Source organism: Desmodus rotundus, chromosome 11, assembly GCF_022682495.2.
Source record: "Desmodus rotundus isolate HL8 chromosome 11, HLdesRot8A.1, whole genome shotgun sequence".
Classification (NCBI taxonomy): domain Eukaryota; kingdom Metazoa; phylum Chordata; class Mammalia; order Chiroptera; family Phyllostomidae; genus Desmodus; species Desmodus rotundus.
The window spans coordinates 5,645,011-5,660,322 of NC_071397.1; the positions used below are offsets into that span (position 1 = coordinate 5,645,011).

The window sequence follows — 15,312 nt, forward strand, 5'->3', positions numbered from 1 at the left end:
CATATTACAAGCCTGGATACTTTCTGGACAAACTTCGTATATTCTTCTGTAGCTTGCTTTTCTCCCTGCATTGTTTTTTTTGAGATTTTTCTGTTATATTTGCAGCTTTATTCACTTACTATAAGTGCCATAGAACGTCCCATTATATGATTGACTATACCATTTTAATCCATTCTTTGGGTTAAAATGGACATTTTACTGGATATTATCTATAATTTTGAATATTTCCATGTACTACTCACCTTCACGTCTCCCTTCTTCAACATAAGAGGTAACCACTATCCTGAATTGTGTTAATATTTTTTAAAAAGATTTTGCTTATTTTTTAGAGAGAGGGGAAAGGAGGGAAAGAAACATTGATGTGAGAGAGAAACATCAATTGGTTGCCTCTCGCACGCATTCTGACTGGGGACTGAACCCACAACCCAGGCAGTTGCCCTGATGGGGAATCAAACCTGTGACCTTTCACTTTGCAGGACGACACCCAACCAACTGAGCCACACCGATCAGGGCACCACCTTTGGCTTTTTAATCATGTGTTTTCTGGTACATTTTTATACACTGTAAAATTTTCTGTATCCTCATTTATGTTTTTAGTATGTCTTGTAAACTGCAAGGAACAAGACTTCGTTTATTTAATCTGAACTTTCTACCTTGTAACTGCTAAGTTCATTGTGTTTACATTTATTACCATTACTGGTGTGTCTGTACTGGGATTTTATTATATGTTTTCTATTTACCCTGTTTTGTTTTCTGCAGTTTTTAAAAATCTTTTTACTTGTTTTTTGTTTGTTTGAGCAACTTCTCTGTATTTTTCCACTTTATATTGATTACCCCTAAAATTTCAATATGCATTTTACTTTGCAAAGTCTTAATTAAAATCAGCATTCTACCTACCATTGTTCTAAACAAGATGAGAACTTTGGAAAGCTTTCACTCTAGTTACTTTCTACCAATATTATATATTTTTGACCAGTATTTTACTTCCATTTTTTAATCACCCAAATTAGTCTTTATGATTGTTGCTGTTAATTTCATTTTTATACTTTCAATATTTTCTAATACCCAAGGATATTGTGAACTCCTTCATTAAACTAGTTTTCTCACTTTTTTCTCTTCAGATTTTCAAAAGAAACAACCAGACGATGATTCCGCTCCAAGTACAAGTAACAGCCAATCAGATTTGTTTTCTGGAGAGACCACCAGTGACAACAACAATACCTCGATAACCACGCCAACTCTTAGTCCCAGCCAGCAGCCGCTTCCGACAGAACTGAATGTAACTTCACCAAGTAAAGAGGACTGTAAGTACCCAGATCCTGTGAAGTGGTAGAAAAATCAGCCCAAGAATCCTATCGTGAGTTTCTCGGTAATGCCTCATCCCCCCCAAAAGATAGCAGCTTTTTAAATTCAAGAATAAATGTGTACATATAGACCCAAGCCAGCAAGTCAGAATAGATTTCATCCATTCCATAAAGCTTAAGTTGATCTTCAGAGATAGCCTTTTATGTTAACTGTGAAGGTACACAAGATTTTGAGCCAGTCTAGGGTAGTGGTTCTCAGCCCTGGCTGCAAACTGGAGTCCACGGGGTGGCTTTAAAACAGTTTCAGTTTTCATTAGCATCCCCTAGTGTCTGATTGAGTCAGTCTGGGCGGAGGCCCAGGAATCTGTTCTTTTTAACTCTTCAGAGGATTCTGAAGGGCAGCAGTGTTGAGAACCACTGATCGAGGGAACTTACCCCAATTTAGGAACCTTAGAGTGAAACCTCCTGTCACTCACTGGGTCTTGACTGTTTCTAGGCAATTAACTGAGATAATAGCATGGCTTTAGCTCATAGAACATAGATAATTGAAGAGAGGAGGAAATGGTTTCTGTTACTCTTCTTTAAGTCCTCAGAGATAGAATTACCATCATTTGTTTATGATTTGGAAATCTGTTGTCCACTTAAGCTTTGTAATGCTATAACCATCTCCTTTAGGGCATAACTATAACTGACAGTGTTTTGAAAATTATAGGAATGTTATGATGTAGCAGTTGTTGCCTTTTGAGAGCTTTAGATAACAGGTTGAAATTTGGTGTTTCAAATTGAATGACTATCTAGAAATCCTTGGAATATGGTAGGTTAGAATGTTCTGTCTACTAACTTTGAGAAGATTACCAGAGAAGGAGTATTTATTCAGATTTATCATAAATCATGGTACTAGTCAAAACCGAGAATATAAAAGTAGAGAAAGCCATGGTCTCTGTTCTCAAAGAATGTACTGTTTAGGAGGGGGAATTAAATATGTTTGTTATTAAAGACAGTCACTGTTAAAGAAGAATGTTGGTTTCCTAGAGAGAGTGGTGTTAAAGACATTCTGGAAAGAGTGGACTTAGATATGGAGGAAAGCTGCGTGGAGTTCTACAATAGCAAGTGACCCCTTCAGGACCATTTATGGGGGACAAGGCTGGAAAGGCAGATTATAATCAAGTCAAAGAGGATTGAATGCCCAACTAAGATAATTGGGTCTTGGACAATATGTTTTTGAGCAGAGAAAGTGATATTACAGTTCTGGAGAAATAACCTGGCAGTATTGAAAATGGGAAGGATTATATGAGAATAGCATTGCAGATAGAGACTTTATAATACTGTAACTTTGATTAGAGACCCAGGGAAAGGTATAGAAATCATTTAAGAAGAGAAAAAAGATGAAAATGGTAGTGGTAATGTTAACGCAATAGGTTTGGTTTTGTTTTAAAAAATCTGTTTGGAGTCATGTACTTATTGAGCTGATGAAAGCTATGGCCTCAGAAAAATACAGACCATTCATTTATACTTAATTTTGAATAAAATTTTTCTAAAGCTCACTATGGCCATTAGGTTAAGAACGCCTTGTCTAATGGAGAAAGGTTGGAGCCGGTCAGGATTTCATCTGATGGAATTTAACTGACTGGACCCACGCACACACCAGGGTAAGGCCACAACAAACCAACTTCAGCAGCCAAAATACATACGAGACTGAGAAACAATAGCTACCATTTATTGAGCACTGAATGTACAAGACATTGTAATAGATGTTTTGCAAAGTTTTTCTTCCTCCTGACAACCAGTGACATAGATACTATCTTTATCCTCATTCTATAGATAAGGAAACTGGCACAAAGAGATCAAGGAATTTGCCTCTGGTCACAATCTAGTGCCTACCAGAAACAGGATTCAAATTCACGCATTGGGCTTCAGATGAAAATGTTACCTCACTTTATGGGGTGTTTGCTACATTCTAAACACTCTTTTAAGCTCTTTATATATACTGACATTTCATTTTCACAATACCTTATAAAGTAGGTGCTCTTATTCTCTCAATTTTTACAGATGAGGAAGTTACAGAGAGGTTCAGTAACTTCCGCCCAAAGTAGTATAGTTCAAGTTCCACCCCACTAATCTGGCTTCAGAGCCTGTGCTTTCAATAACGATAGCATATTGCCTCAACATTGTGAAAATGCTGCAGACTCCAAACTGACAAGTGACATTCGGGTTTGGTGATCATGAGATTGATTACCTAAATAAACTATTTCAGGGCTTTGTATATTCATTTAGAGTCTTTGCTGAGAGCCTACTATATTAAGCACCAGGTTACGTGCTAGGAGAGAATACGAATTAGGTCTCTACTCACAAGGTCACCTTTTCAAATACATAGCCTCTCCCCGAGATTCTGGCTTGTTCTCCCAAACAGGTACCTAAGAATTTTGAGGTGAAAGGGAGGTAGCAGCAATATCAGTGGTTCATCATTTGCAAAAACTTTCTCAGATGGGTTTGGTACCTCACCTAGGTTGAAAACTATGCTAGAGTGAGGAGATGTGTGCCTGGTTTCTAGGTAGATAGGGACGAGGGAAGCACAGGTTTGTCAGAGCTGTCTGGGTGAATGCGTTACAAGTTAGAATGATGGTCAAGGAGTGTTGAGGACTCAGGAGAGATTAGACAGCCTGATCCATCGATACCTTGCAAATTTCTTCAGCTGCGACCTACCTAGGAGAAGCAGGATGAAGGAAGAAGTGGCAGGGAATTACTTGTGTTGATCTTTCCATATCCCCAAGGGACCAGAATTTCTTAATTTCCTCCCCTAGAGAGGCACGGAGAAGTAGGGAGTGGGAGAATTGGGTTTGGGATTCCCAATCCAAATACTGAGTAATTTTTAAGTGTTCAGTAGTTATAGATCCATTGTTATTGTGTTGAACTGGAATGGAAGTGCTATGTCTTTGGGGCTTGTCGAAAGGTTTTACTTTTTTCCTAATAATCAGGAGAGTGAATATTGCTTACATCTACTTTCTACTTCTTGCTGTTAAGTGAATATATGAACAGAAAGGTTCTAAGAGTCAGTACATTAATGGTGTTTTGAAAAGAATGCAGCTAGAGTAACAACTATTGACAAGAGTGTGTAAAATACAGATTTTTATCCAAAAGCATTAAAACACCTGACTGAAGGTCAAATAAAACAGATATATCCAAGTGATGTTTGCCCCAATACACATGCATCTCTTCCTCTCCCATCTTATGTGTCTGCGTGAGAGTCCGTGGAATGTTAGCCTTTAGAAACGTTTTCCAAAAAAGTGTAAACAAAATTCAAATAGTGACCAAAGAAATTGTCACAGCATTGAAATGTTATAGTAATGGTAACTGCTAACACTAGCAAACTCATCAAGGACTGTTCATGTACTTGATCTGTATTAATCTAATTTATCTTCATAATTACCCTGTAAGGTGAGTACTGTTACCATATCTGTTTCACAGATGTGGAAATGGAGGCACGGGGTGATTCAGTATCTTGCCCAAGGTCAGCAGCCCTACTCTCTGGCACCACACCATAGCTGCCTGTCTGTCTCTGTAGTGATTTATAGTATAAAGGACATTGCATGCAAATGAAAACTACAGAGGGAAGGGGTGTTGCACAGGCATTTAAAAGGAACAAAACATTTCTGTTTTTCCTACTACCTTTTTACTAGGTTTTTTCGTAGAGGATAAAATGTGATTTCTTCCTCTCCCCCATTTTCTTGAATCAGCTATTTTGGGGATGATGTCAGGTTTCTGGTAGAATGCTGGAACAAGTTGTTTCGTTGTTATTTTTGAATGACTGGCGGAGACTGATTACCTTAAGTCAGAGACCAGATTGGATTTAAAAATAAACAAAAAATGCCCCATCCTTTTTCTCTCCTATAAATGAGCTTTCCTGTTGTCATGCTCTTAAAATCCTTAGCATTCCTATTTAATGACCTGTTTGGGAGCTTTATGATGCGCATGCCTGCCTAGGTTTCTCCCCCCGCCCCCCTCAATCCCTACTACATAGTGGATGGAAATTGAGGGGTTGGAGGAGAATTGACTGGTCTGTTTCTTTCTAAGCAGGAGAGGAAGAGAACTGATACCTGTGCTACTAGGGAAAAGGAATGGCAAGAAATTGTTTTCAAGTATTCTGATATTCCGATCTAGCATTAGAGAAGATCCACCTGATGCAGAACACTCTCCTAAGCCCTGTAGAGGCATATACTCAGAAATAAATAGCAACCAACACATATATAAAACTACACTTTACAAGCACAGTTGGCAGACTATAGCCCAAGGGCCAGTCCAGCAGCTGTTTTTGTATGGCCTATGAACTAAGAGTGATTTTAAATGATTGAAACAAATCAAAAGTATTTTGTGACATGAAAATAATATGAAATTCAAATTTCAATGTTCATAAATTTTATTGGAACACAGCCATGTTCATGCATTTATGTCTTTTCTGTGAGTGTTTCTGCTCTACAGCAGTGGAATTGGGTAGTTGCTCAGAGACCCAGAGGTCCTTTACAGAGAAGTTTGCCAATCTCTGTGTTGCAAAGCACTTTGACAAACATCATTTTCATGGGATCATCCTGACAGTTAGCAACATTGGCAAGGTGGATAATCTTTCTATTCTACAGATAAGAAAGGGGTTTGTGTGATGACCTGCCTTGAGTCACAAGACAGGGCTAGAACTCAGCCCTGGGCCTTTTTCATCATAATATTTGAGTTTTTTCCTATTCTTTTATACTGCATTTACCCAGGAGATGCTTTTGTTGTAGCAAAAGAAAACATACAGAAAAAGTGAGAGCCATACTAAGCAAATGTTAGTGAAGATTTTTAATGATTGAAGCTTAATTTCCAAGTGATGGCTGGATTTTTCTTTAATATGACAGTGATTCCCAAAAGAAATTTGAGAACATTCTTTATCTGTGGTTAAATTAATTTGGTTGAACAAAGAGAATTACATTATTTTCTTGGAAATTAGTTCCTGAAGATACTTTCTAGCTCCCCTGGGCATTTAAAAAAGTAAAGTAAAATGAGGGTGCATTTTAACGGCTTTCCTTGCCAGACAGCTCTTGGGTCTTTGTACATGCTTTGGACCTCAGGGGCTACTTAGTCTTCATCCCTGTCTGACATTGCCCGTGTCTGTCCCCTGGAAAATGAATAGCACTGCCAGCAAGTGGCTAGGCTTTTTGTTTTACCAATTTAATTTCTAATAATGCCTAAGTGAAACTAGTTTTCCTTTTTTTTGGAGTATGCCTACTTCAGAAGACCACATAGTGGACAAACCAGGCTGGCTTATTCTAATAGAACACTTAGAAAATATTACTATTAAAAATATTTTATGACTTCCTGCCTGACTGGTTTTACGTGAAATATGGTGGGAGATTTATTTACCATTCTCTCTGTATGTGTCTTTCTCTTCCCTTTTCTCTAATGAAGCTCAAAGCATCAGGCCGTTTATCAGAGATAATTATACAACAGATGGAGCTTTTCTGATATAATAGTCTCAAAGTGGAAGACTCTTTCCCATAATGAAAAATGCCCAAACTTTAAATGTCTCTTTTGATTTTAATTTAAAGGTTTCCCCTCACCCCCTCCCCGCCCCCCCAGTGCATTTATTTATCTCGAAGCTGATTCTGTTCAGTATGCTGCTTTTACTAGGGCTGTGTTCTAAAAAGACTGATACTTGGCAGTACAGTGTAATAATGTACAGTTATGTGCTGTGTTGAATTGAATGGCTGTAATTCACCAGTAATGAATGCTTGGGATCATTAAATTAATTCCTATCAAAATGCAGGAAGACTTGAGCAGGTTAGCAGTGTTTTCTTATGGAAATTATTTCTATTTCATAATGTTAGCTGGATCAGAACTGTTCAAGCACTTTCAGTGTCACCTGACCTTCAACTTGTGTTTGAAATAAAGGCCACATTAAAGCAACATCATGACTTTTAAATTATTCTTTTTCAATTTTGTCCTTTTTCTTAAGTTTTAATCCTATTTTTTAAAAAAGATTTTATTTATTTATTTTTAGTCAGAGGGGAAGGGAGAGAGAGAGAGAGAGACAGAAACATCAATGTGTTGTTGCCTCTCATGTGCCCCCTACTGGGGATCTGGCCTGCAACCCAGGCACGTGCCTTGACTGGGAATCGAACCGGCGTCCCTTTGGTTCACAGACTGGGGCTCAATCGCATTTTTAAAAATACAAGTAAAGTTAAAGACATACAGGTTTATTGTGTATAATAAAAGGTAAGAATGCTTCTTCAATATTTCCACCCCACCCCCAACAAATTTCCAACCATTCCAGAGGTAACCAATGTTCATTCATTTTGAGTTATACATTCTTTGCTATAGTTCTGTACATGCTTACATACATATAAGGTTTTATTATTTTTATACAAAAGAGAATATACTATCTATATGTACTGTTTTTTAATCTAACAATATATTTTAGAGATTTTACCAGGTCAGCACAAAGAGATCTGCCTAATTCTTTCTAAACTGCTCCATAATATTCCACATACTTACCATTTCCTGTTGAGCTATTTCTAATACTTCACTACTATAACCATGTGAAGTAAAAAGTTTTGTAAAGCACTAATGGAGCATGGAAGAGGAGCTAGTAAGTCAGAGAATATGTATATTTTAAATTTGATATTCATGGCCAAATTAATTTCAAAATTACATTACTACTTTATACTCCTAAGAATAGTGTTTGAGACTGTTTCTCATATTTTACCAATGTTAGGCATTCCTTTTTTTGTTTTGTTTTGTTTTTTTGCATTCTCCCAACCTCTACTGATAGTGAAATTGAGCATTCTTTCATGTGTTTATTAGTTATTTATGTCTCCAGTGATTTGCCTGTCTGCACTTTGCTTATTTATTAGCTATCTTTTTCTTACTGGTTTGTGGCAACTCATATCCTGGATAATACATCTTTGTTATATATCTTACAAATATTTTCTTCTGTTATGTCGCTTGGCTTTTATTTTTGATTTGGGTACCTTGGATTCCATTAGAAAATATGCAAATTTTAAAATTAAAGTCTGTTGGTCTTTTGTCTTCTAGGTTTGTGTCTTTCTTAGAAGGCTTTCTGTATCGCAGGGTTATAAATATATTTTCTCTATATTTTAATACTTTTATAGTTTACATTTCAATTTATTTAGCTCTTGAATCCATCTGGAATTTATTTTATATATGATATGAGGTGTAGGGATTTACCTTTTATTTTCCCAAATGTTATCTCAAAACCATTTGTTAAATAGGCCTGATTTGAAATGTCATTATTATTATACAAACATAGATTTGTTTTTAGGCTCTTGTATTTTGTTCCATTGGTCTACTTGTATATTTCTGAGATTGGACTATAGCTTTGGGGTGTGTATTTATATCTGATAGAGCTAGTCCTCCTTAGTTTATGTTCTTAAAATTTTATTGGCTATTCTTTTGTATATTCTCTTCCTGATGAATTTTATAGTCAGTTTCTGAAGATCTATTACAAATTACAGCCCAGGTGGCTCAGTCAGTTGGAGCATCATTCCATACACCAAAAGGTTGCAGGTTCTATTCCCAGTCAAGGCACATATGTGGGTTGTGGGTTTGATCCCCAGCTGGAGTGCTTACAGGAAACAACTGATAGATGTTTCTCACGGCGATGTCTGTCTCTCTCTCTCTCCCCCCACTCTTCTCTCTCAAATCAATAAACATATCCTTAGGTAAGACTCAATAAAAATGAAAATAAAATAAAAGTTATAGCATGGTTTTGATTAGGATTACATTGAATATAGATTTCTTTGGGGATAATTGTGGACATTTTAACACTCTATTGAGTCTTGTCATATAGTTTGTCTATATTATTTGTCTTCATTTATTCAAACTTTAAATATTCTTGAGTAAAGATATATCATTTTCTTAAATAAGCCTTATACATTTCTTGCTAGAATTTCTTCACAGCTTTATATTTTTTCTTTTTCTCATTCTTAACTCTGATAAGTCTGCTTCTAGTATGATTTCACAAGTATGGTTTTACAGTAGGTTTCTTGTAGATATTATTTATAACATTAAGAAAACTCTTCTGTTTACAGTTGCTAATATTATTTTTAATCTGAGAGGAGTATTGAATTATATAAAATGCTTTTTCAGCATCTGTTGAGATGGTCATGTGGATTTCTCCTTTAGTATCTAATCTCCTAATTTAATAGATTTCCTGTGTTAAACCATCTTTCCATTCCTTGAATAAACCCTGCTAGTTCTTTCATTATACTGCTGAATTCAAAATGCCAGTTTTACTTTAAATTTTACACCTTTTTAATAAGTGAGTTAGTTTTGTATATGTGTGTGTTTATATGTGATGTGCAAAGCTTCTTTCCTATGCTTTAATGTAGCCTTTTGTCTTATGTTCTGACATTATGTAATGTATCTATTCTTTGACAGCTTGAAGAACTTTTCCTAAAACTGACCTGATATCTGATATTAGACTATTCGTGTTTTTGACCTCATTTAAAGTCAGTTTTGGCAATTAATACTATTATAAAGCATCCATTTCATCTAGATTTCTAAATTTATTAGAATAAAATTGTATATAGTGTTCTTATTTTTTAAATTTCATCTATTAAAGGACTCTTAATTTTAGAGTAAATGTTATCTAAGTATACAAATAATCTTAATCTTAATTACTCTGATACTGTTCATATTTCCTAATTCTTTGTTTATGATCCTCTATTTAAGCTCCATGTAGAAAAATAGTAGTCTGAGAAGTTGTCACTTTTCATAGGATTACATCTTCTTACAGGATTACAGCCATAATCTGTACTGTTCTTGCTTCTAATCTTGTTCTAGTCCATAAACTTGTCAAATGAATCTCCCATTGGTACTGTGTTAAACTAAAAAAAGGAGATTCTTCTTCTGACTTCATCACTGCCTCTTTTTTTTTGTTTTTTTGTGTTGCTAATACTTATTTTTCAGTATATTTTATTGATTGTTACTAAGTTGTCCCATTTCCCCCCCCCTTTATTCCCCTCCACCCTCTACCCCACCTCCTACCTGCATGACCCCCTCACCCCCATCTTATGTCCATTGGTCGTACATATAGGTTCTTTGGCTTCTACATTTCCCATACTATTCTTAACCACCCCCTGTCTATTTTGTACCTACTATTTATGCTTCTTATTCCCTGTACCTTTTCCCCCATCCTCCCCCCTCCACCTCCCACTGATAACCCACCATGTGATCTCCATTTTTGTGATTCTGTTCCTGTTCTAGTTGTTTGTTTAGTTTGTTTTTGTTTTTCTTCTTTTAGGTTCGGTTGTTGGTAGTTGTGAGTTTGTTGTCATTTTACTGTTCATAGTTGTGATTTTCTTTTCTTAGGTAAGTCCCTTTAACATTTAACATTTCATATAAGGGCTTGATGATGATGAACTCCTTTAACTTGACCTTATCTGGGAAGCACTTTATCTGCCCTTCCATTCTAAATGAAAGCTTTGCTGGATAGAGCAATCTTGGATGTAGGTCCTTGCCTTTCATGACTTTGAATACATCTTTCCAGCCCCTTCTTGCCTGCAAGGTTTCTTTTGAGAAATCAGCTGATGGTCTTATGGGCAATCCTTTGTAGGTAACTGTCTCCTTTTTCTTTTGCTGCTTTTAAGATTTTCTCCTTCTCTTTCATCTTGGGTAATGTAATTATGATGTGCTTTGGTGTGTACTTCCTTGGGTCCAACTTCTTTGGGACTCTCTGAGCTCCTGCATTTCCTGGAAGTCTATTTCCTTTACCAGATCGGGGAAGTTCTCCATTATTTTTTCAAATAAGTTTTCAGTTTCTTGCTCTCCCTCTTCTTCTGGGACCCCTATGATTCGGATGTTGGAACATTTAAAGTTGTCCCAGTAGTTCTCAGCCTCTTCTCATTTTTTTGAATTCTCATTTCTTCATTCTGTTTTGGTTGAATGTTTATTTCTTCCTTCTGGTCCATACTGTTGATTTTAGTCCCAGTTTCCTTCCCTTCACTGTTGGTTCCCTGTGCATTTTCCTTTATTTCATTTTTCATAGCCCTCACTTTTTCCTCTGTTTTGTGACCATACTCAACCAATTCTGTGAGCATCCTGATTATGAGTGTTTTGAACTGTGCATCTGGAAGGTTGGCTGTCTCTTCATTGCTTAGTTGTATTTTTTCTGGAGCTTTGATCTGTTCTTTCATCTGGGCCATTTTTTTTTTTTTTGGTCTCGTGCACCTCTTACATAGTAAGGGGCACAGAGCCTTAGGTATTTGCCAGGGTGGGGCAACCCATGTAGCTGCACTGTGGCAATGTATGTGGGGGATGGGTCTGAGAGGGAACAATGCTGCTTTCTCAGCTCTTAGCTTCTTTAAATCACTTCATCTGTTACCCACAAGCAAATTGGGCCCTTTTGGTGCTAATTCCCAGGTGGTGGGTGACAACCTCTTGGAGATGAGGATGTCATCTCACTCAGCCAATTTATAGGCTTAACCCAGAGCTAGCAAAGACTTTATTTTATGCTGCTTTGTTGTGCCTCAGAGCACCCAGCATAGTGCTTGGCAAATCAGTCAGCAGTCATATGCTGACTGATTTAAATATTTAGAGAAGTATCCTTATTTTTATTTTTAGAAACTTCATGTGTTTTGATATATTAAAGAGAAGTGTCTCATTGCCTGATCCTGATTTTGAACAGAAACTTCATATTCTTTTACTATTTTCTGTGCCAATTGGTAATTCCAAGATAAAGTAACTTGAAAAGGTTAGATTCCCTACCACATTTAGAAATTTGGTTGCCTTATATGGTGACAAGTCATCACTTTTAACAGAGCTTTTAAAATAATGGGAATAATGGGAGGCTTTTTAAAATTGTGCAGATAGCCACCTACCTGTTATGAAATAACAGTTTTTTCTCATCTGAATTTCCCTCTTCAAGATAATTCCCCTTTTCAGGGGAGAAGACTGGCAAACTTTAAACACTCATTTTCAAGGGTCCCTTTAGAAATCTACAAATCCAAAAGGTTGGTTTCCCATAAAGATTTCCTTTGTCAGGGTCTGCAGTTACTGATATTCAAACTAGGTTTGGAAGCAAAATCATCACTGCTCCATCTTGCAAATGCAGTTTTTTTAAATGTTCTTATTAAGTGAAATGCTCTGTATTTTGCTGTAAAAGTAAAGGTCATAGCGAACAAGCACACTTCACGCAGCTTTAGCCCTTTGCAGTTGTCGTACTGTTTTTATTTTGTGTAGACACAGGTAATGGGTAACATTGAGCTGATTTTAAACTAAACCTAAGCTTTATTATGACAGAAGTGTTTGGCTGAAAGAAATCCTATTACAATAGGGGCATCTATTTGGGTGTTACCTGAATATTGTATTTGTGAATTTTAATTATATTTGTGAATTTCTCTCTGAAAATTCAGAGCTGCCAGTGCCAAAAAATGACTATACATAACTTTACATTTTATTTATGCATTGTTACTTCATAACCATTTTAATTTTTGATCTATCAAAAGGATTATTCTTTAGACTTGATTAAAAATATGATTCTACCTTGTTAAGGAATTTTTAAAATTCCAAAATATTGATAAAATCACTTCTCTGCATAATTCAAATTGTGACATTTTCAACTATTACTTGCAAAAAGAAGTCCTGTAAGTAAGACCTGCAAGTGTTCTCTGTGAAACAAGGTTGGATAAGGTACCTTCCAGTCGTTGTCACTCTGAAAACATTGCCAGCTCTGGTACAGCGGCCTGTAGGAGAGGCTCAGCAAAGGAAAAGGAAGGAAGAACACTTATGTTCAAAATTCTTTTTAAATGTCCATGGGATAATACCTATGGCCTAAATAGTCATCTTTTTCCGTTTTCTCTGAAGTGTCTTCTGAAGAACATGCACAAGTCACTTCCTTCTATGAAGACGGTATTGCAGCCTTTCAGTTGCTGATGCAGTCTAAAGTTTATGAAAATGCTCTTGGTTGCTGAACTTTGTCAAAAAAATAAAAGCTCTTCTAATGCTGAGTGTTTCTTCATTAATGTTATAAGATTCATGCTCGTGTTGATGGTAAAATGCAAATAGAGAAATTTGAGTTGGGCCTTAGTTAAGCCTGTAAATAGTCAGAACTGAAGTCTTAATTGGAGAAGTGACAGCTCCTGATTTCATATCCATGTTAAATATTCTTTGTTATAGAAAGAAACAAAAGTGTTTAAAAATAGAACTGAGTTTGTTATCCAGGTGGTATTTTAACCTCTTAAAAAAGGGTTCTTAGTTTTGATCCCCAAGATGGTGGCGTAGACTTTCAGTGTTAAGTGCTGTAGTAGATGTTTATCGACCAGTATTTTAATACATGGGAAGCTCTGTTTTGGCCATGAGGGTTTTAGGTGAGAGATTGCATCTGAAAACCTGAAATAGAACAAATTCAACTGCTTGCTCAGAATCCTTGGAGTTTCATGAAACATGTTTTTACTTTTCCTACAAGTAGCAGAAATAAAATATCCTGGATTGAAATGACTGTAGAGTTTATTCCACTGTCCCTTGCCTTTATTTACTTAAATATTATCATCTGGTTTAAAATGGGCAAACCTTTTTACTGTTACTTATACTAGGGCATCACTTGGTTTCTGCAAGACTAGAATAAACCAGTTGGCGTGAGGAAAGTATGGAGGAGTTTGGAAATTGTATTAACCTTTAGATTCATAGAATTCAATAAATGTATTGAACTAATACATTTATTGGTTCAAAGATGGTTCAAAGACGTGTAGAGGTCCCCAAGACCCACTCAGGGGATCCATGAAGTCCTTCTTTATCCAACCACATATCTGTGTGAGGGTGTGTTTTTTCTTCATATGCTTCATATAAACAACACATTGAAATAGATTGAGTATAGATACAGATATGAAAAGCCAGGCCACTCTCATAGTTTTAAAATATTTTGCAGTTAATTTTCATAAAACATTATGTTGATGTGTAGTTATTTTGGGAATTTTTAATGGAGATAATATTTTTACATTTTTCAGATGTAATTCAGATCAGGTAAACATCAATAGGTATAACCCACATAAACAAAAGCTCTTTAGTGCCCTTAGTACTTTTTTTTATCCTCACTCAAGGGCATGCTTATTGATTTTAGAGAGAGGGGGAGAGAAACACTGATAGGAGAGAGAAACATTGATCAGTTGCCTCTCGCTCACCTCCTGACCAGGGACTGAATCCACAACCTAGGCAGGTGCCCTGACTTGGGAATCAAACCTGTGACCTTTCAGTTCACGGGATCATGGTCCAACCAACTGAACCACACTGGCCATGGCCCTTAATAATTTTCAAATGTAAAAAGATTCCAAGACCAAGATGTTTCAGAATTTCTGTACCTCGATCAACATGTAAATATGATGAAAATCAACTATATTTATTAAGGGTTCTATTTCCCTTCTGAAGAGCTATGTATGTCCAGTCATTACTTTTAGCCTGGATCATTTTCATTCAATAGTGAAAAAAAAATATTTTTTTGCTTTGTTTTGTTTTTATTTACTTTTAAATAAAAATTATATATTCTTAAGGTATACAACAGGCTGATTTGATATAAGGATAAAGAGTGATTATCACAGTTAAGCTAATTAACATTCTTTTTCTTGCATAGTTAACTTCGTGATAATAGTACCTAAAATCTACTCTTTTAGCAAATTTCCAGTTTTCAATACTATTTTATTTTTTAATTTATTTTTCAATTACAGTTGACATCCAATATTGTATTTGTTTTAGGTGTACAACCCAGTGATTAGACACATATATATGTAATACCTTACAAAGTTATCACCCCAAAAGTACCCATCTGGCACCATACATAGTTACTACAGAATTATTGACTATATTCCCTACTGAAAAATATATTTTGATTACCTAATGTGGTAGATTACCAAGATGGGTATAAAACTTTGTCCCTGCCCATGAGGCTCTTTCCATTGATGTCACTGCTTGTTTAGGAGAGAGCATTTCTTCCAAAGCACATCAATGACAGGGATGTCCACTCTGCTGT

The 15,312-nt window shown here is 36.1% G+C and overlaps 1 protein-coding gene across 1 annotated transcript in view; it reads left to right on the forward strand.

The window, feature by feature from the left end:
- ZFAND3 (zinc finger AN1-type containing 3) overlaps nucleotides 1–15,312 on the forward strand; it is a 303,349-nt gene that overhangs the window by 211,544 nt on the left and 76,493 nt on the right. The window contains exon 3 of the mRNA XM_053913849.2: nucleotides 1,122–1,304. Within this exon, the coding sequence (XP_053769824.1) occupies nucleotides 1,122–1,304 (183 nt within the window). The remainder of the gene's footprint in view (nucleotides 1–1,121; nucleotides 1,305–15,312) is intronic.